This window comes from Petromyzon marinus, chromosome 43 (genome assembly GCF_048934315.1).
Source record: "Petromyzon marinus isolate PM22_M1 ecotype Great Lakes invasive population chromosome 43, UKy_Petmar_22M1.pri1.0, whole genome shotgun sequence".
NCBI lineage: Eukaryota > Metazoa > Chordata > Hyperoartia > Petromyzontiformes > Petromyzontidae > Petromyzon > Petromyzon marinus.
Genome location: NC_133709.1, coordinates 3,008,912 through 3,031,947, shown reverse-complemented (window position 1 = coordinate 3,031,947; position 23,036 = coordinate 3,008,912). Strand labels below are relative to the sequence as shown.

Genomic DNA, 23,036 nt, shown 5'->3' with positions numbered 1-23,036 from the left:
ACGCACTGCTGGATGAAGGCCTCCCTTCACCAGCCCTTAGCCATCCCTCACTATCGTGTGATGTAACGACCCAAACCAGCAGATGTAATAACCTACTTCAACTGAAGTAACGACCAAAACCAGCAGATGTAACGACCCACTTCCACTGATGTAGCGACCCAAATAGCAGATGTAGCGACCCACTTCCACTGATGTAGCGACCCAAACCAGCAGATGTAACGACCCACTTCAACTGATGTAACGACCCAAACCAGCAGATGTAAACGACCCACTTCAACTGATGTAACGACCCAAACCAGGAGATGTAGCGACCCACTTCAACTGTTGTAGCGACCCAAAGCCGCTGCTAGGTACACGCGAGCTCAATTGCCTTGCCCGTAGCTCAACTCAATTGTCTCTCCGTTCACCTTCGCACGTGCGCGTATGTCAATAACGACACTGTTTAAAAACCCCTCGAAGGAAAGAGCCTAAATACCAACTGGCTTTCCTCGTCCCTATCCACCTTGCCAATGCAGATATTTATCTCCGCAGTCAAAACAAAGTATGCTCATGTACATTGTTGTCAAGTTACCTTCTGTCTGTTCTTAAGCAAACTACGAGAGGAGGGAGGGGGGGGGGGGGGGTTAGGGCACTTTATAATTGGTTTTTAATTCGCGAAATTACGTGGGTGCAACGACGCTTAAAGTACTGTAACATCAATTCATGGACTTGCGTGGAGTGGCAAGAGTAGGTCTGGAACTTTATTCCGCTGTCAACGACCATTGAACCGCGATGTTCGTTACCGAAATCAAACGTTATCAATTTCAATTTACAAACCCCCGAATCGTGGAAATTCCCGAATTCGCCATGGGGGAGTGAGTAAGTGTACAGTTCGGTAACATTGATTCACTGAATGAATCTTCACACAAAACCGGTTTGGTCTTTTTCTTTTGCATAAACAGTACCCAGAGGTCAGACCCGTGATTCTTCTCATTTACTGCAGCCTTGCCATCCCCCTTTTGGTCCTCAGTCGTAAACAAATAAAATGTATAATGTTAATAAAAACGCAGGGTTTGATGAACCTAAAGTAAGTTTTAGTTACGTGCCCCGTGCTTAATTTGTGTATTCGATTATTTACCTTCGAACAAAAAAATATATGGCCGTGTCCCGCTAACCCCCCACCCCCCGCAGAAAGGGCATCTCGCACCCCCACGTGGTACGTGAACCCCAGGTGAAGAAGGAGAACCACTTGCTTGAGAACGAGTGCGCTCTTACCAAAGTAGGCAGCAGGGGGCGGGAAGGGTTGGGATTCCACCCCTGCTTGGAGGAGGATACGGCTGCGTGCAAAAAACAAAGTGGCCAATTTGCATTGCATTTCAATCGGTCGGGGTGGAGGGGGATGATCCTCATTGTCGATTTCCGTGGTGTCCCATTCATCACAATCAACCGCATGCACATATTGCAGTCCTATTGTCGACCGACCACCACTGGATAAGGGGGCCATGCCATGCAGGTCGTGGTGGAGCTGGAGGGAGGTTTTATTAGATTCGACCATACTTCACCACGCTGGTCAGTGAAGGCAGGGCACTTATCCAGGCTCAAACACGCTTAGCTTTACGAGACCTAATCACGATTACGGAATTAATCAGCCGCATGGAAATCCTTAACAGTGACATCTTAAATTTTGATTTAAAGCTTTTGTGACTGCAGTGATTCACATTCTTGGCTCTTTCGGTAAAGTCACGTTAATCAAGCTGTAAGAAGGGAGGATTGGAGGTGAGGTTGGGGCGCGAGCCATCCCTACCCGCCAGCCCCGAACCCGATCCTGAAGACAAAAACGCCACCGGTGCTAGATTCTCATCGATCAGCAAGACAATTTGTACAACCAAGCGATGAAGTGACGCTCGCAATTTCTCCATATGCACAGGGCGCGAGAGATAAAGAGAGAGAGAGACACAGAGCTAGAGAAGAAGGCGCGATATGCAAAGGCAGGTCGTATTCGTCGGGCATTCCGTTGAGCGTTTAACATTTGTTTGCACCCTTCACGTTGGCGATGTTGTTTTAGAATCAGAATAATCACAATACTTATTTAGACTGCAGGAGAAATCCTATGAGCTATAAAGCTATTTTTTTCCCACAGATGTCCAGTAAGGACACGGGGTAGGAACGTTCACAACCAAAAAGAGGACAAGAAACACGATCGTATGCAATGTTCAGGAAATGTAAACAAATCACCCAACACACAAACCAATCAAACAAAACCATCCCAATCCTACCAGGCAAATCCCACTGGGGTATTAAATTTATTTTTTCAGAAAGCGACCTGGCCACAAATGATAGCTCACCAAAGTGACCCATCGTTTGGACATTTATACCCAACCCCCCCCCCCCCTAAAGATCTGTGAAAGAGCTTTATAGCTCATCGGATTTATTCAGTGTAAATACATATTCCGATTCTAAACAAGATCAAAGCGACAGGGTTGCATTCAGTTGCTCACTCCTTTCTTTTGTGGCCCAAGTTTATCCCGAGGACCCAGCACAAAAAGTGTGCCGACTCATCATCATCACACTCTAAGTTGGGGGTGACTAAACTTCCTGTAACCTCCGATGAATAAGGGCAAGTTGCCTATGGGTGTGGAGGTCGAGGAGATCCAATCACCGAGTCGGCGCTGTAGGTTCGCATAGGGCGGGTTTCGTAAGGTACAGTTCGGAAGCATCGAAGACAAAGATCAGCCCCCGTAGCCTGTAACAGACTGCTGGGGCAAGTTAGTGCTGTTAGCGAGCAACTATGAAGGCCGGCACGGCACACGAGGTGGTGGGTGGCTAGCACCACGCCAGGCCGCCTTTGTCTCCCCAGTGGCGATGTTTACACACCGCACTAGGTACTCATTTGAGGCCGAGTCGACCTAGGGGAGGCCCAGGACCCGGTTCAGATAATCGTCGCTGGTATTTGCCGTGAGCGGGAATCGAACCTCGGGTTCATGGCGCAGCGTATCACGAACCGCTGCACCAGGATCCACAGACATCGTAATCCATTTGAAATGTTGTGTATGAGTGTGTGTGTGATTTTTTTCACGTGTCTCACACACACAAACACCCTGAAATCTGTTATTAATGTTCACGAGCAATCAACAGACTATTTACCCAGCACTGCAATTAACCCATATCGGTCTGTGTTATTGTTGAAAGTATGCTGCTACGGAATTGCGCGTTAACACCATTGCGTGATAATTATCATTCTCTAGCCACTTCTTGGCGAATGCAGTCCACGCTGCCAATGCAGATCGTTTTTGCCGTGTGTATGTGTGTGTGTAAATATATACCATTACAATACCATAATATTTACGTTTTTATTATGCCGTTGCATTTGCTTTGCCGATGACCAAATCGCCCCGGAATGCGCCTCCCCTGTTTCGTCAGTGTGTGTTATGGGCAGCAGCGGGTTAGGGCATAACAACAACAAAAATCCCATCGTTGATTTAAATTCTGCCCCCCCCCCCCCTCCTTCATCAAGCCGCAATCACCGCCATGGTGAAGTATGGCCAATCACGATTCGCATTAGCGTGGAGGGTACCGCGGTGGCTCGGAGATATTAACTACCTCGCCTGGTATGCAGGAGGTCGTGGGTTCGATCCGGACCTGACACCTGCTGTATATTTGGAGTTTGCGTGTCTCGCTCTCTCCCCATGGTCGCGTGGATTGTTCTCCGGGTCCTCCGGTTTTTCCCTCCACATTTGAAATCAACATCACGCGTTTAGGGTATTTGGCTGCATTAAAAGTGTCCACGTCATGATAAGCCACTTCGTTGAGCTATCATTTGTGGCCAGGTCGCTTCTGATAATTAGCTATATAGCTCAGTGGGCCTTACCTGGTAAAATAAATAATATCATTTTTTAAAAAGTTACACTCAACAATGGCAATACCTCTTCCTGGAGTTCCAGGACCCTCAACACTGACTTGATCTTAATAATAATTAAAACAAAATCTGCGTAAATCCTCCGCATATTTCAAGCCGAGACACCAGCACCCAAATGACCTCTTGTTTATTATTTATGCTTGGAGAACAATAGGCAATGCATATTAAGGGAGGAAACATGAAGCATCTCAGATTTGCCGATGGCATCCGTCATTTTTAAATGTCCACCGGGAGCAAACATCAGGAAATGATTGACTAAGCTGCATGAAGCAGGCTGCCGGGAGGTTGGGTCTCAGGATAAACATGAGCCGAACAAAGGTTGGCGTCAAAACAAGATCACTCGACTATCGGAGACGTGTACCACGTGTCCCCGTTGGAGGGACAGCAACTGGAAAACACAGCAGACGAACCTTTACCTAGGACATCTACTGAATGCTGACCGGAATCAAAATAACGAAACAAACAGGGTTTGCCTGTTACCCAAGTGTGTACTTGTGTGTATTTCTTTTATATATATAAGACACGCCAATATAAAAAGCAGATGGGAGGTGGAAGTGCTCTTGGAAAGCTGAAGTCGACTAATGCTGTGGTTTTCACACCTGATGATGATTGCTTGTGTTGCAGTCGAAACGTCGTGAGAATTTTATTGTTTTATATTTTGTATTATTTTATTGTTTCCCTTCTACGTGACTTTACCGAAAGAACCAAGAATATGATTCAAAGGAGTGAACCAATGTGCCTACAGAAGAACGTTCGTAAATTTTGGCATCCTACCTGCTGTGAGACGCGGTTCAGAAACACACAGTCATCATAAACACAAAATGGAGAAACTAAAACTGAAAACTGTCCGCGTATTTACAGAGACAGAGAGAAGAACACAAATGGATTAGAGAACGTACGCTGGCTAAAGAAAATGCAAACCGTTAAGAAAATCAAGCGGGCATGGGCAGGACGCGTTGTTCTAAGGGATGATGATGATGATTGTGGCCGATGGTCAAGAATAAGGACGGGAGTGGCAGCCGAGTACGAGAGGGAGGGCCAAGGCCGCTTCTGAGATGGAGCAAGGAAATCAGCTTGTGTGCCGTCGGGTGCCGAGTGGATTACATTTTTAAGAATCGTGCGAGATTGCAAAGGCCGGCTTGACGACCACGAAAGGTCACGGGAGCTGTGTGCGTGTTTTTACGGGGCAGACAAAAAGAAGAGGATACAAAGATTATCAGCACGAACAGTTAGTCGCGGAAAAATACAGCCGAGTCTAGACTGGGCAAACCCACACTGGCAGGGTACGGAAGAAGTCTCGGCCAGTGTGGCGACCGCTCTCCCACAACTGGCAGCGAACAGGCAACGGGGCTCGCCGCCACGTGGGAGCCTAGTGGGCCAGTGAAGCAGAGGCCACGTGTGAATTTTTTTTGTTGTTCAGGAAATTCTACGAAAGAAATGGATCTTGGGAGTGACTGCACGCCCGTAGAAGGAGACTCCCACCACCCTGTGTTGATGTGCACCTTTCACAAATGTTGTTGTGCCCGATCGTTCGTTCGCTCATTCATTACGCAGCGCAGCTCGCAATCGCGCTAACGATCTTGTTTGTCCCCTTCATATTACATTTTTACGCATTTGGAGGGTCGATTACTGTTTTGTTTACTACTCGAACTAAGTGCTGCATTGCAAATCATCTGGCGCCTTGTTGTTTTTCCTCCGTGGCTCGGAAATTCGGCCAATTATTCTAAACATTGTAAATTTGCTTGGTTTTTATTTTTTGCAAATTACACCTGACTGCAGATGAGGGCCAAATAATAACACTGACACAGCACGGTTGTTATTTTTTTTAAACACTGACACGGCTTCACATCGCTTCTATTCTTGCGTGTGATGGCAGCGATACGTTCAAGAGCTAAATGCTAAAGTCGAGGTCTGCTGGTCACGACGAGAGGGCTTCAGGAGAGAATTCCGTGTTGTGTTTGCTGTTTGTCCTCCATTGAATGAGCTCAGACTACAGTTGGTTTACTGCGTGGTCCATGGTGTGAGTTGCATGGGGCCACAATCAGTCTTCCTATGATGCGCGTACAAGTAAAATACAGCATGACCAGAACTATATTTTGCGTTTCAATATATATTGAAAATATAACAATCGTGTTTAGTCTATAAACCGAATGACTTTCCAGAATGTGTTGAAGCAAGCTCTTGGACCGGTTTTCAACCTTAATGGGTCTCATCAGCAGAGGCGGCAGCAGCAGGCTTGTGCTTTGTGTTGAACAAATCACAATATGTGGGTGTGTTCAAATCTGACATTAGTACAGAAAACGTGGTTATAAGAAGACTGAGACTCACATTTATATTTCCCAATTTTTTTTTAGTATCAACCACTTCAGAAAATAATTGGTGACTAAACCCCCATCCCCCACCCCCTTTATATATGTAAAGGGACAGCATTTGCATGTTGCTCTTTGTGGACCTTGGCTCTCGCTCCGAGCAATTGGGGAGTCAATTCCATTGGTCTACGACACCGCACGCCCTGCCTGCCGAGACCAAACGCACACCGTGGCCACGACGTTTAAACAATTTGATTAATTTCGCATGTTTCAGCTAGGATCTCAAAAGCGCTGTGCGGTACACAGCAGCAGCAGATACTCTGCATGAAAATAATTATATTATAAATACATTGCACGAAATACATTTACGAAATGAACTCAAAGTTTAACAAGCGGAGCCGTATAAATAGGTTTTAAAGAAACATTTTTTTTTAATGTCCCGAGCGTCCCATAGCCTGGGGGCTACACGGGAACAAAATCTCAGTCGCCTGTAGACTGGAGCCTCGACCTGGGAATGCAGAGGACATCTGCATCCCCCAGATCTTGGAGACCTTGAGGGGATATGTGGGTGCAGCATGTCAGTGATGTAGGCTGAGGCAACATGGTAAATGGGAAAGCACCGACTGACCTAACAAACATTTAGCGTGTAATAACGTTAACATTTATTGCGTTGGCTGTGGTGAGGTCGGGGGGCGGGGGGAGCCACTGACGTTAGCCCGAACCAGGAATCGCCTTCTCAGGTGGGCGCTTTCGTAGCCCACTGCTGCTGCTGCGTGGGACGACTCAGCCACCGATCCGCCTCCCCACGCCCACTGAAGGCTCACTGCTCCCAAGAAATCATTTAACGAACAGCCACGCAGCTGCGCCGCCACATTTGCCGTGGCGCTGACTTCATAAACACCGCGTTGGCGCCCATTAACGCGTTGCCCCAAATCTTTCCGCCATGTGCCGCCTTCAACGCGACGCCCTCGGAACAACTCGCGAGGCCTCCCTCCTACTCCTCCTGCGCCGGCAGTTCGTCTGCAGGACGCGCCGCTCTCCGTGTTCGGCTGATGGGATGTGTAAAAAAAAAATGTTTTCATGCGGTGAGATGGATATGGAAAGGAGGCGTATCATCTGCCTACTTATTGTCATTTATATTTTTCCAAAACGGCGCTAATTATTTTGCATTCCGTATTGCATCATTTTGTGTCAAAGTAGAACCCGCGTCTGACAGTGAGGGCACTTGCCTATAAACGGCTGGAAGTTCACCAGCATGGGATCAAGCAAGGCTGTCTCCGCCGATGAGACACTGAATGTCGAAACCAGTCCAGTTTGCTTGTGTTGAACCAAAAAACGAAATATCTCCCAGACGTTCATGTGGTCGATGGTATGTGTAAAATTCGACTTTTTTAATTTTTACGTGGAAAGACAGACACGGGAAGGAGGCGAGTAGTCTGCCGATCCATTTCGTCACTTACATTCTCTACAACGACGCGCTATTGGTTGTTTTCGCCATCGATGCACGGCATATCGGGAACCAAAATTACAAGGAAGCATTTTTTTCGAATTCGGTATAACAAAAAAAAACTCGTTATTTCAACATCCGCAATGCACGCCGATATACGAGAGACGGTGGTGGTGATGGTCTTTAATGAATGACGTCACGAAGCGGCAGCCCTTAAAGAGCCGCGTGACGCTAAGGAGCCGCAGGATTGCCGAGCCCTCCCGACCCAAATCCACAAACCCTGCCACCGCGGAGTGGCAACGCAAACACGTTAGCGTGCGAGCGGAGCAGTCTGGGACGGGACAGACTGGAGTCGCAGCAGATAGCTGAGCAAATAATGGAAACAGGCAAAGCATGGTGGGGGGGGTGGGGTAGGGTTGCATGCTGGCAGATCAGTGGCAGACAGTTCAATTGCAGGCACGCACTGAAGAAGATGCTGGATTACTATAATAGTGCGCAGCCAATAAAAGCCAAAACGCTGGAAAGATTGTCAAAATATATAACGACAATTGGTGGGGCTGGCAGGTTGGCATGCGGTGGTGGTGTAGTAACGTGTGGAAAATCCCACCACTTCCAAGTCGTCTCGCCAGCGTGGAAGAGTAGGCCAAGCACCATATAGTACCAGTATTATAACATCGACCTCTTTCTGGCGAAGGGAGGCCCTTCCGCCAACAGTGCCGTGAGCAAGCACTTGCAGGGCTGAGCCTTTACCGCGCATCGATATTTTTTTCTTCCTGTCGACTGGGGGCTCTGTTCATCATCCAAAAGACGAGTTTCAGCGCGGAGCGTGGTGGATTCCCATGGAGATGTAGCTGCGAGGAGGGGGGGGTGCAGGGTATGGTGGTGGGCTAAGCAACATTCGGGCAGCAGCAGCGACTTAATAACAGACGCGCACTGGAAATGCCCCCCGTGTGCGTACCATCATCATTATCACCATCACCGCCACCCCACCACCAACACCCCCCCCCCCCCCCCGAGTCACGAGGCTCGCGGACTCCGAACGCGTGGCCCCAACTCGGCGTTTTCACAGCACGACGGAACGGGATTCCTCCCCATCGACCGATGGGATTGCTATTGCAGGCTCCTTCGTGGCATATCTTGGGTCTCTTGAGTTTGCATCCTCATTGAACAAAATAAAACTTCTTGCAATTTGCAATTTGAAGACAGACGCACCGCACGAGACGAACGGCTTACTAACACCGCGTTGAAACTAAAACTATAAAACTAGTTTTTATTTTACCAGGTAAGGCCCAATGAGCTATAGAATTCTTTTTTTTCAAAAGCGACCTGGCCACAAATGGATAGCTAAAGGAAGTGGGCTTATCATCACGTGGAAATGTATTGCAGCCAAATACTCTAAACGCATGTTGATTCTAAATGTGTAGGGAAAAACCGGAGGACCCGGAGAAAAATCCACGCGACCATGCGGAGAGAGACATGTAAAAACTGCAAATATACAGCAGGCGTCACACGGTTGGCATCGAACCTATGACATCCTGCAATACCAGGCGAGGTAGTTAACATCTTGCTACCGTGAATAGAGGCCTAGTGGACACCACGTGTTCTCTACCTCTCTGCACACTGCGGCCTGAGTGGTTAGCGCACTCCTGCACCGCGAACCCAACGACGCGAGTTCTGATTTTGCTCACAGCCAATATCGTTAAGGAATATCTGAACCCGGTCCTGGGCCTCCCAAACTCGGTCGACTCAGTCTCAAATGAGTCCCTGGTGCGGGGTGTAAACACCAGCATTGGGGAGACAAAGGCTGCCGGGCATGGTGTCGTCCACCCACCCCTCTCTGCGTGTGCCACGTTGCTAACAGCATTTGCCCCAAGTCTGTTAAGGCTACAGGCGAGATCATTGTCTTTGAGCAATGGAAGATCTTTTTGGCAGGTGTCCAATGTGGGTAGGTCAAGAGTTTTCACATAAAAGGTCTCATCCACACTCCGAAACTGGTGGAAGCCTACGCACACATTTCTATAATGGATGTGTTACGGACATTATACATATCACCGCGGCACGAGTTTTTTCTCGTTTCCACATTGCCACTTCCTTATGTACAGATGCAAATATTGAAAACCGACACAAAACAATCACGCCAGTCCACCACGCGAATAACCTGCGAAGGTTTTTCTCGTGAAAGTCACAATGAGGAAAAGCGTGCGTGCGTTACGCATGCGTGCGTTCGTTACGCATGCATTCTGGAATGCTTTTCCGTAACGTGCAGTTGTCCACGGAAGTACTGCTGCTGCATTCAGTTACCGGTACAAAAGCCTAAGTGTATATAGCCACAGACGTCAGGACAAAATCATGCTCTTGGCATATATGCAAAACAATAGGCCTCTTCAGCGCTGGTTTATCTCTCCAAGTTATGGCCAATCGTCTGAACCAATTTAGCCGGCTTTAAAATAGCGGCTTGAATTTACGCGCACATTTTTTTTGCTCGCGTTGCATCATCATCTTCTTATTCTTCACGGGAATTGTCGTCCGCAGGCTGCTGCAATGACATCCCGCGACGAGCTGCTCTGTCTGGGAGGGCCCACATCGGTTGCTTAGGGCCACCCAGGCCCGGCTTGGGTTTTCGAGTTTTTGGAAAATCCTTGTATCGATTTGTCCGGTTTTCAAGAGGGAAAGCCCCGAACAGAAACACAACTCCACAGCAACGTTTGGTTGATATTTTTTTGGGCGACGGACGCAATCGATGTAAACACACTTTTTCGACGTCCGTTTGAAATTCCTAACGCATGACGGAGCGCGATTTCATCTGTTTCCAATAAAACAAATATTTGTTTTAGTTCTTCCATCTTTCCCAAGGCTGAACGATGATATGCCGTACAATGGATACACACGGGATTACTGCCAGCCACTGGAGGCGCTACCATCACCGCCAACAAAGGTTAAACAAAAACCTAAGAGTCAAAACCTCTCAATGAATCGAATGGTTACAATCAATCGAATCGCCTGGGGAAATCCAGTGACCCAATTTCCAAGAAAGCGTGACTCTTGTCCGCAATTTCCACAAGCACCGCAGATCGCTGTTGACAAGGAAGCGGTGATTCCTGTGCGAACGTCGGAGGCGGCAGGGGGATTACGGATCAAGCCAGCGTGGGAATGGCACGCGGTTCGCTGAAAGTTGAACAACTGTTCATCGTATGGCGCAAGTGCGCATTAACACTTACTGTTGATGTTGGAATCAAAATGAAACGCACACCTGGGGTGACACACTGGCAAAGATGATACCCCCCCTCAGTCCCCAAGCCCCCCCCCCCCCCCCCCACTAGCCCCCACAGCGCATTGCCCCACACATGCTTCCCCACTTGAGCTCAGCCAGTACACCCTACAGAGCAGAAAGCACGGTCACCCCAGCCCTGGATGCTTGTTTACGGCCCGAGTAAAGCAAAGCATGCGCAACTTCTTTCCAAGCCCCCTTTTTTCCTGGAAAGTGTAACGAGAACAGCCGCGTGCCACGCTGCTGAGCTGGAATTTAATACGGGCAAGGGGCCGGTTCAGACTGCTTGTAAATAAGTATTACGATGCTGCTCTCCGTATTGAACAGGGTGCCATAGTCTACACGGAACGCGCTTTTCAATAACAACCTATTAACTCAGCAGGAGTTGCCTGATAGGCCCAACGCTTCTGTTGGGTGGAGTTGGTCTCGAAAAGCTAATAAGGCCGATATAATTTTTATTTGATTTTAAATAAATATACTTTTATATATTTTAATATTCATTTGTATTTATATTTGGAGACACAGAGGGGAGTTGTGCTTATGGAAATCTGTAACAGCTAGAGCCCTTTGATATACATGCACTGGCTTGCAATACAGTAGCTTGAAATGTCCTGTAGTAACAGAGAAATCAAGTCGACGATGACGACTTTGATGATGATGGGCGAGTCAAACGTAATTACACACAACGCTTGAAATTGCACTGCAAAGAATCGTCTCCATCAGGGCTGAATTGCAGACGGATTCTGTCTGGGTCAGCAATCCGAAAAAACACATTATATTTCCACTCCTGGCACACCGCATCCAGTAACAATCTTGGGCTGTGGTTACTAGTTACGTGCACGTTCGCGAGCTGTTTGACGTTGTCACAATTCAACGCAAGTCAACGGTCACAGCCCGAACAATTTCTTTAACATCCCACTTCTCTCCGCCGCCATCACCAGGTCACGATTTCGAAGGTGGATTTTAAAATGTACCGCGTGTTTCCAAACCCAGGCGGCTATAAATAAATACATGCTCAGCCAGGCACGCGGTTGTTGTGGGCGCACGTTGCGTGATAAATAAATCAATTGAGCCGTGCGATCATTCATTGCGAAGGAAGCATGCAATTTTATATTCACGTTGTCGACAGCCTGTACGCAATACCGATAGTCAAATACAAAGTACCGGAAGATATTCCGAATTTGTATTTCTTACACCCGCGCCATATTCATATTTTGTTCATAAAGAAAATCTGGAGAAAAAAAATACACCAAAAATATATACTTTCAATCAATTTCAAAACCATGCCCATTTTTTTTCTTTAAATAACATTTGCCAATGTCATATTAACGCTCAAACTTAACTTTAGAGTCGCAACAGCTGCACTCACATGCCAGTCAAAACCGGCGATTCAATGCATTTCACTTAAAACTAAAAGATAAATCTTCTCAAATTAACCTCGGCTTTTTTTTTCTCTTTCTGGTCAAAAGGAATCTTCAACCAGGATGTGAAACTGCACCTCAATCTGATCAAAGGTCTCACTCGCTCCATGGCAGCCGTGTGACAAACACCCGTGATCGAACACTTTGGCGACGAAGGGTTTTAGTGGATCACGGCATAAAGACGTGAAATTCCCAAACTGCTGGCCTGCAAGGTGACCAGATTGACGGTGGGCACAGCGTGCGCTTGCAAGTTATCAGCACGCGTGGTGTTTCGTGAGAGCCACTCGTATGCGTGGGTTTCCTCTGGGTACTTTGAATTACACAATGCAAAAAGCTCATTAATGAAATTGACCAATGCATGAACCCTTCTGAGTCTTGAGAGCCACGTGCTGGGAACCCCTGCAGACGTTGCATGGTATCTTGAACTTTCCTTTGCACCGCACGTAGCCGACCGTGCTCATCGGAGAATTAAAAAAAAACAACCAAAAGGCCCACGGAAAAGTACTCGTTTAGTCACTTGGCATGTCGTGGGAGGCTTGCGAGTCTTGAGCACCCGTAAGATGCGGGGGAGGGGGGGGGGATTTGAGGTTACCATCATCATCATAAAAGAAGACAGGAAATGGACAGAGTTGGAGGTGGTGTGAGTCAGATGGAGGCGGTGTGAGAGAGAGGTGGGGGGGGCGGTCCATTCGAGATTTTTTGTTGTAGGCACCGTACAAACAACACCTGCCGGCGAATGCGCAACGCAAATCACGCACGCACGCGCACACCCACAGCGGCGCAGCAGCAGAGGAGAGGCTGCAAGAAGCCAACAACCACCGCGTTGTTGCTGCTGCTTCTGCTGCCAGTTGTCATCGTCGCTACTTCCAGCTCCGGGATTTTAACCCCCCCCCCACCCCGTCGGTGCCAGAGGAAGGGGCGGCGCGTGCGGACGCCGCCGCGCCACGAAAACGCCACCGCTCGTTACCTTTGCAGCTTTCGTTTTCGAGCAGACAAAACGAGGCGTCCCATGCAAGGAGAGGAGGTGGGGGGGGAGGGGCAAAGGTCAGCGAAACGATCCGAGCCCTTCCTTTCTCGCAATACACACGCCCGCGTGAAACCTTAACCCAAGCCGCTGCTGCTCCTCCTTCCTCCTCCCTCCTAAAAAAAACACAGCATGCGTGATTTTAATCGAGTCTTTAGTCTGTGATCTCCGTGTTGTCATTCTCTTAGTCTGGTCACGATAAAGTAGTCAAAATGTCTAGAGCGGTCTCACTCATCACACGTTGTGGAGTGAGGTGGGCGTTAAGTCCAGGACCCCGTTGCAAACGAGATGTTGCACCACGTTTAGTGACCTTTTGCGGATGCTATTTTTTTATTATTATTTAATATTACCAGGCCAGCCCATCAACCAACTCACTCCACACGCCGTAAATAAAAATGAAGGCGAGAGATGGGAGCAAGTCTGGACTGCGGACGACGTCAAAAATGAACATCTCGTACAGCGACCCGACCGTCAAACCTCTCCCGGTTTCAACCTTTCCACGCCGCCAACGGCTGACCATCAACCGAATCGGTTGACCATCAACCGAATCGGTTGACCATCAACCGAATCGGCTGACCATCAACCGAATCGGTTGACCATCAACCGAATCGGTTGACCATCAACCTGCTGCTCAACCGATTCGGGACCGGGCCATGTGGCCGATACGGCCACGCAGATGCACAAAATGGTGCGTCAAAGATTCGGCGGCCTGCGAGTGGCACGGCCACGAACCCCAAACCATCGACCGCATCTCAAACACTCCGCCGCCGCCGCTGTCCGCACTCCGTTAAAATGAGGCAGGAAGGAGATCCACGGACAATTGAGTGGATAACAAATCTAAAATTACATATTCATATGCTGCTATAAATCCATAAGAAAGTAGAGAGACTCAACTAACTGGGTATAAAGCGTAAAATACACAAAAGCGACCTCCATCCTACAAAGTGGCACGGTTTGTCGGTTTGTTTCCACTACCACCCCCAACCGCCACCAAAAAGGCCGACGGACCCTCTTGTAAGCACGAGTACAGAAGAATGCCGCTGTGAAGAAGGCACACAAACACACAAACACGCACGCGCGCGCGCAAGAAACAACCCTCTGGAATGTCAGAGGGTCTAAAAGTTCACTCAACTAGGCGAAACGTTTTGCGTGTAACTGCGGAAGCGAATGCAATGCGCTTGCGTCGGAGCGCATTGCCTCGAAAGCGGAAAAAGCAGCGCTGCGTTTTTGCTTTTTTTTCGGGCAGATAAACGCGCCACAAATTCGTGTGTGGTGGCAGGGGGCGGGAGCCCTCCTCGTCTATTCAAGGAAGCACGGTTGGGGGGGGGGGGTAGAAGCGAGCAGCACACCCAGACGGACCACCGCTCACTCAACACTTGAAACTCACGACGCATTGTTCCACCGAATTATAATTAAAAACACCGTGCAGTAAGTCACATTGTGGTTACTGTAGAAACATTTTAAAAGGGAGCCATCCGTTTACAGGCATACCCCCCCCCCCACGGCTGATTAATAATGACGCCCACTTACTTCAGTTTTCGATGTAATAGTGAAAAAATTAATGACTGAATAATTGTTAAAGCGATTGGTCTGCGTGTCTGAACACGCAGACAACCCATCCGAATTATACGACGCAGCGCCAACTTTTGCTTTAAAATAAAGTGGTGGGAGGGAGGGAGATGGGGGGCGGGGGAGTTCGTTCCATAATCCGGACAATGCAGCGCTCTTACTCTAAAAACCATCTAGATTTATTTTTAAACAAAAAGTATGTACGGCAAGTCAATTACTAGTGGCGGTGTTTGTGTTGCCCGTCGCGGTACCCCCCGCAAGGGACCCCACCCCCCCCCCCTCCCGACTCCACCCAGCCGCGGCGATTAGTGCAGGGAACAGAATGTGCCGGGCCTCGAGTGCGCGGCGTTCTTCTTCTTCCACTGCTGCCGCTGCCGCTTGGTGCACCGCAAGTTGCCTTTGCAGGACCGCAGCTGCGGGCTGAGAGCAGCGGCAGCAGTAGCGGGCAGCGACGATCTCCGCGGTGCTTTTTCGTGCATTTGTCATGGGGCAATGCGATGCGATGCAATGCACGCACCTTGAAACCGCGCAAATCCAGTCGGGGTACAATAAACGAGCGCGTGTGGGTTTTTTTTTGCGTGTACTCTGCATTTGCGTGTCACGAAGCACGTGGAGTGGGGGAGGGGGTTGTTGCAGCCGCGCGTGTCGAAAAACGCACGTGGGTTTTATTTTCCGCCGGGTGACACGAAAGACCGTCATGTACCAAGGCGAGGCTCACACGATGGCTGGGTGTCAATGTCGTATCACATACCGTGTCAACCCGGAGCGCTTTACCCCGTATTCTGGTGCAGCGGAAATTGAGTTTTCAGGTCCATACGGCATAGATTGGACACGTTTTTTGTGTGTCTATTTGTTTGTTTCTCCCTCGTGATGGGACTTTGTAGGATGGATGTTGAGATGTATAAGGGCACGGGGTGACCAATAGGGCCTAAATTGGTCTGCAATAAAGATAGGTATTGATCAGGGGTTGACAGGTATGCAAGTGTATGTCGCTCAGGTGCGTTGAATAGAACGTGTTTGGGGGGTGAGGGAAAGTGTGGGGGGGAGGAGGGTATTGTCCACTTGAAAAATGCATTCGACGTGCAAGGAAATCTCAAGTTGCAACAACAACAAAAATCATAATTCCTACAACTGAAAAGTTGTTAAAGTTACGTGAGAACACAAAACGGTGGTTACGATTGGATGCGAGCACTAATCCAGGCCTCGACCGCGCTTAGCTTCCTGAGGATTGAGAGGTCGGGGCGACAACTCCACAATGACCCGATTCGGTCGTAAGACTGACACCCGAGAAAGATCCGTGTTAAACTTTGTGTTGCAACTAAACATAATGCACCTCCTGCGGTGAGCTCCGTTTTAAAGAGCATACAAAAACCAAGGGGAGCTCGGGGGAGGGTGGATACAATTGCAATTAATGTTAAACACACTTTAAACAAAACGTTTAAAGTATCATCTATCGTGCATTCCGCTCTATCTTATCTCTCCAACCCCCCCCCCCCCCCCCTTATGTATACGAGTCAAGGCTGTGACGCCCATTGCTTAATTGCATCATTGTTTAACATTTAGTTCCACTGCTCCCTCCAACTTACTGGAGCCAGTCTGTATACACATGCAAAAAGACACATGCAGATGCATGCACATACAAAGAGAAAGACCCCCCCCCCCCAATCCCGTATAGCCCTATCACACATTTGGGGCAAGTGCTGTTTGCGAGCACAGACACATACATAGGGCTCTCATGACGCTGGTGTTAAGCCAGCAAGGCCCCAGCCGAGTCTCGTGACTCTGTTTGCAAGGAGAGAGTCCGGCCAAGTTTTAACAATTGGGGGAGCGACAGCTGCTGCTGTGCATCGAGTCATCTCGAGTAACCCACGGTGTGCGTTTGCTCAAAGTTCGGCCAATGTAGGGCCATTTAACGCCATGCACCAACATCAAAAAGGCAAGTTCCCCGTGCTAATGATATTGGTCCGCTCTGCTAAGAATTTTGGAACGACTGGTTTGGGGAAAGCCGTCCCGTTGACCTTTTCACTGACGACGCGGTGGAGTTTTTGGGTTTTGCTCATTCTTTCCTTTGTTACAATTTACACTGTTAGACCGACCTAGATGCCAACAAACACCTCCTTTTTGCACAATTGTGCAACGCGATACGGCGGCACTCTTGGAAGAGAACACCCCCCCCCCCCGCCGTGCGTCATGGAATGGGGGCCGACGTCAGCTCCCCCCCCCCCCGTACCACCTCCTCTTCCCCCCAGAGGGTAGCGGATTGCCCCTTGCTCTCATTGCATGCGGCCATAGCCCGCTGCTTATTTTTGGCCTCTCTATATGAAAGGGGTGGGGGTTGTGGGGGGAAGAGGGGGGCACCAGGCAGGCAAGGCGACACACAAAGTCATACTTTGGTGCAAAAGAAGACGAAATCACCCCACCGCCCCCCCCCCCGGAATGAACGCATCGTATAACTTGCGGAGATTTGCAGTATAAAAAAAAACGTTACGGATTAATATTGGAATTGTTTTAATTACCCACCCTCCAGAGAGAAAGAGAAATAGAGAGAGAGCGATTCATTATTTGTAATGCTTTATTTATTTGGCCAGGAATGTCTCTCTCGCTCTCTAAAACCTCGTGGGTGTGATTTATTTTTATTCTGCTTCAAGGGGGTCCCCCCATGTTATGCATTGAAATGATGAATCGATATTGCTTTGCGTGAGAGTAAACCGGAGCATCCAGAGACAATCCACCACAGGGAGTTAGGGGAGGGGTGGGGAAGTGGGTGGAGGTTAACACTCAAAAGCTGCGCACAGATTGATTCAACAATCCATTTGCTGTACTGCCCTGGCAATTCCGCAGGAGACGTTATGCGTGTGCGTACATTGCCACTAAGAGAGACAAAGGCGGCCGGGAGTGGTGCTAGTCACCCACCCCCTCCATGTGCCGATGCGGCCTTCACAGGTTCTATTCGCTAGCAGCACTTGCACCAACAGCCTGTTAAGGCTACACGGGGGATCTTTGTCTTGTGTTTACATGCACAATGTATTATATACTGTACATTAGACACCCGATCACAATGCGACTTCCCAAAGGGGCAACATGGACAAAGTGGACGCGATAATACAAGATTAAAAACAAGTTATCACTCTGGCTCCACAGCACGGGATGCTGCGGTGTAATCCACAAGTCGCCGGTTCGATCTCCTGGCGCGGCAGTTGAAACAATGAGCCACGTTTTTTTAAATACCCTTCGCCTCTGTCCACCCACCAGTAATAAATGGGTGCCACCATAGCCCGAACAAAGTAATTGTTGAACATCTGTGGGGGGGGGGGAGAGCTTCATAGCTCATCGGATTTCTCCAGTATAAATTAAAAAAAAAATATTCGGGCAGCCCCACGTGTGGTGGGGTTAGAGTGTCGGTACCACTCACGTCTGACCATGGTGGAAGAGTAGGCCATAACACCCTCCCAGAGATACTGCATTCCCTAGGACTCGAACCTTGTGGAGGTTATTCGACCAGCAGAGGCGTGAGCAAGCAGCTGCAGGGCGGCGCCTGTATCTTTTCTTTTTTACAAAAGGCACGCACGTGTTATGCGAGCTACCAGCCGGCGATTGGTATCGGGGGGGGGGGGCGAGGGAATTTCTCTAAGTGCCTAATGATTGAAAATGCCCTTCATTGTTTACTTGATAACTAACATCATAATCCCGGAGCTGAACACCCCGATCTCGAACATTCTTCCGTTGACCTTTTGTTGTGCCACGCTATTGCAATGTGCTTATGTAAGTGCATACACGCACCGTGCACGTATAAAGTATCGCTTTCTTTGAGCAAACACATTTGGAAATCAATCCAAATCGGCTCCGCGCGCAGCAGCAGCTGTAATCGTGGATTGTTGCAGCGCGAGAAATGTTAAGGCCGGATTCATCCAGCAGTTGAGTGACCATGGCCGCGATTACGCTGCCGACAATTGCCCTCAATGCGCTGCAGCGGGTTCAGTGCGTTGCAATACGGTGAAATGGCGATGATTTGTGCATCGTGCGGTATGGCGTGCGAACGAGGGCACACGTGCAATTCGTGTGTGTGTTTGTGTTGCAGATTTAAAAAAAAAACGCTCGCTATCCTGGGAATCGTTGTCTATTTGTCTTTGCGAGTTATTGGGCTGGAATAACACAGGACTTTCCGTGCGTTCGAGCAGGCCAACAAAGCGTCACTCACAGAGTCGGCTGGGGTTTTTTTTTTAAAAGTCGGGATGTTTGGCCAGTGCGATTGCAATACATTACATAACTCTGCAGCGATGACAATCAATGGTTAACGTCCATTCTACGTCCGCCACGTGGTTGGGAATTTCCACGCATTCCTGAGCGAGGGGTGCCTGCAGTGCTCTTACACGCCTCTTTTTTTATGTGACAAGCAGGAGTTAAACTATGAGAAACAAGACGAGGGTTTTGCCCTTTCTCGCAATACAACAGGTGTTACGACGTTCAAACACCAAATACTGTCGGATACATTTTTTTTTTGCAAAGGAATCAAGTAGTGCATTAACCCACACGCACTTTGGTGGTGATCATGTAAACAAGCATGCTCCGATATACACGTGCATTGTCTTTGAAAATGATTGAAATTAAAAAAAACCGTGGGATGATCCATTCTACCTGTGCAATATCGAGACACGGTCCTTCCCAATTGTTTGCATCGCGATGTGTGTTGCGCTAGAGTGTTCACCGCCAGCGGGCAAGGATCTCTACTACCAAGGATGGCGAAACGACTACCACAGAGAAATTCCCAATCACACCTCCAGGGGGCCCCGCGCCAGAGTTACCACTGCCGATGGAGAGTGGATTCAGGCCCACGGACGTTAGCTAAGTGGTGGTGGTGGGGTGTGATGTTTTAATCAGCAACATCTCCCGCACGCGTCGCTCTCAATTGACGAACGGCACTGCAAAGTCGCTTTGCAGAACACACGCAAACCTCTCTCTCTCTGTGTGTGTGCCGCGAAAAGAAGAGCTCGTTTGCACGAAACGTCGCCTTGCTCGTGCATACACTTACTTGGTTTGTTCAAATACACATTCATCGTGCGTGTTTTTTTGTAGGGCAGAGTTTTGTGACGAAACGTGTTCCGAGTTCATGTCAAGTTTTGCTTAAGCATCACTTGCCAACGCGGTTACTGTACCACCGATAAGATAAAACTCACAAGCGTATCATCTAATTATTAAAAGTAGCACGTCAGAGGTAAGATATATTGCAATTCCCAGGAGCACAGCAAGGGGACACACACACACGCGAGTACGTCTTGACACCAGCACGCTATTGTCCATCCCGAGCGCGCGCATGCATCCAAAGGCAAAGATCCCCCGTATAGCCTCAAACAGAACTGTTGGGGCAAGTGCTGTTAGCGAGCACCTATAAAGGCCGTAAACGGCACACGATGGAGTTGGGTGGCCCAGCGCCACGCCCGGCCGCCTTTGTCTCCCCGGTGGCGGTGTTTACTGCACACCGCAACCCAGGTACTCATTTGAGGCCGAGTCGACCTGGCGGGGGGGGGGGGGGGGCAGGACCGGTTCAAATGATCGTCGCTGGGTGTCGGCGGGAATAGAACTCGGGTCTCCGGGTTCGCAGCGTGGCGCTCACCGCTGCACCACCGCTCCCCACGCACATATTGCACACACACACTGCACACACGGCGTCAACGCCGGCTATATCTAGATATGTATATACAGTATAAAATACACCGCTTGGCTACTTCGTAACACGCGGGGCATTTCGCCCGGCTGCGACACAGGGCGGCAACTTCCACGAGCCGCGCAATTTGTATTGCTCTCGACGAATTAAAAGCGGCGGAGATATCTCATTCACTCGTGCCATCATCTCATTCACTCGTGCCATCATCTCATTCACCCGTGCCATCATCTCATTCACCCGTGCCATCATCTCATTCACCCGTGCCATCATCTCATTCACTCGTGCCATCATCTCATTCACCCGTGCCATCATCTCATTTACCCGTGCCATCATCTCATTCACTCGTGCCATCATCTCATTCACTCGTGCCATCATCTCATTCACCCGTGCCATCATCTCATTCACCCGTGCCATCATCTCATTCACTCGTGCCATCATCTCATTCACTCGTGCCATCTCATTCACTCGTGCCATCTCATTCACCCGTGCCATCATCTCATTCACCCGTGCCATCATCTCATTCACTCGTGCCATCATCTCATTCACCCGTGCCATCATCTCATTCACTCGTGCCATTATCTCATTCACTCGTGGCATCATCTCATTCACCCGTGCCATCATCTCATTCACTCGTGCCACCATCTCATTCACTCGTGCCACCATCTCATTCACTCGTGCCATCATCTCATTCACTCGTGGCATCATCTCATTCACTCGTGCCATCATCTCATTCACCCGCGCCATCATCTCATTCACCCGTGTTATCTCATTCACCCGTGCCATCATCTCATTCACCCGTGCCATCATCTCATTCACTCGTGCCATCTCCACATCTCCTTCCCCACACACCACCACCACCACACCCAATGTCCTCCACCAGCACGGAAATGAAAACGCGGCCCCGATGCAAAAGTGAAAGCAAGAAACGAATCCGCTGCTGGGCGCGCTCCCGACACGCGCACGCGCACGCAGGCAAAAAAAGACAAAGATCCCCCGTGTAGCCTTGACAAAGAACGTCGGGGGGCAAGTGCTGTAGAGCGAGCGCGCAACCTCGACGACACGCCTTGTACACCGGGGCACGCACAGGGGCACGCACGTACACACACACACTTACGTGTACACACACACGTGTACACACACACACGTACACACACACGTACACACACACGCGTGTACACACACACACGGACACACACACACGCGTGTACACACACACACGTACACACACACACGCGTGTACACACACACACGGACACACACACACGCGTGTACACACACGGACACACACACACGCGTGTACACACACACACGTACACACACACACGCGTGTACACACACACACGGACACACACACACGCGTGTACACACACACACACGCGTGTACACACACACACACGCGTGTACACACACACACAAGTACACACACACGCGCGTGTACACACACGGACACACACACACGCGTGTGTACACACACGTACACATACACACGCGTGTACACACACACACGTACACACACCAACAACGTTTACCTTTGGGAAGCGACATGCCCGTCTGCTCGCGTGAAACGAGCGCCTGGAAGACGCCACTCAGCTTCGTCGCTTGCCTCTCAGCCTACTGCCGGAACTCGACAACACAAAACTAGGCGGGTGCAGCTAAACGTGAGCTCCTGCACTCAGCTTCACCACCACCACCACCAACTACTACTACTACTACACCCACCCACCCACCACCACTATCAGCCACGCAGCACGCGCGACACGGCACCTCCACTCAGCTCCTCCGTGGGGATGGGATGATTACGGGGGGGGGGAGCTGTGGGTGGGGTGAAGGGTGGGGGCTAGGCGAGAGGGGGGGGTGGAGGGGAGGGTTTGTGGTGGTGGTGGATGGGGGGGGGGTGCTCAGGAGGTGAACATCGCAGGATTGTGAGAGGTGTGGCGCGCCGGACTGGAGGGAGGGACGCGGGGCCGTTCATCTAGCAGTGCACTGAACATGGCTGCATGTAATTAATGGCACTCAAGAGGTGGGTGGGCTCGGGAGAGTGGTGGTGGTGGTGGGGTGGGGATCCTTTTGGCTGTAATCTTCCGGAAGACTGAATCAGCCCTCCGCTCACAGTGCGCGCATCGCTCGAACCCATTGGGAGCGGACGGGGAGGGGGGTCACAGCAGGCCTCCTAAGTGGCCCGGATGTTGCTGCTGCTGCCGGGGTGGTGGTGGTGGTCCTGCGCGTGGTTGGTCAGCAGGGGGCAGCATTTTGTTGAATTGGTCGTTGCAGCCGTGGTGGAACTTGCAGTAGACAGCCTCTCAAATGGGAGGTCACCTTGGTGCGGTGTGTGCAAACAATCGCTGCTGGGGGAGACAAAGGCGGCCGGGCGTGGCGCTGGGCACCCCCCCCCCCACACACACACACCGTTGCCGGCCTCCATAGATGTTACTCGCACTTGC

At 49.7% G+C, this 23,036-nt stretch overlaps 1 protein-coding gene across 1 annotated transcript in view; it reads right to left on the bottom strand.

Moving 5' to 3' along the window:
* The window catches only part of LOC116951466 (dual specificity mitogen-activated protein kinase kinase 6-like), a 60,735-nt gene extending 38,401 nt beyond the window's left edge, over nucleotides 1–22,334 (bottom strand). The window contains exon 1 of the mRNA XM_032970090.2: nucleotides 22,125–22,334. Coding sequence (XP_032825981.1) covers nucleotides 22,125–22,140 — 16 coding nt within the window. The 5' untranslated portion in view covers nucleotides 22,141–22,334. The remainder of the gene's footprint in view (nucleotides 1–22,124) is intronic.
* Between the last annotated feature and the right edge of the window lie 702 nt (nucleotides 22,335–23,036).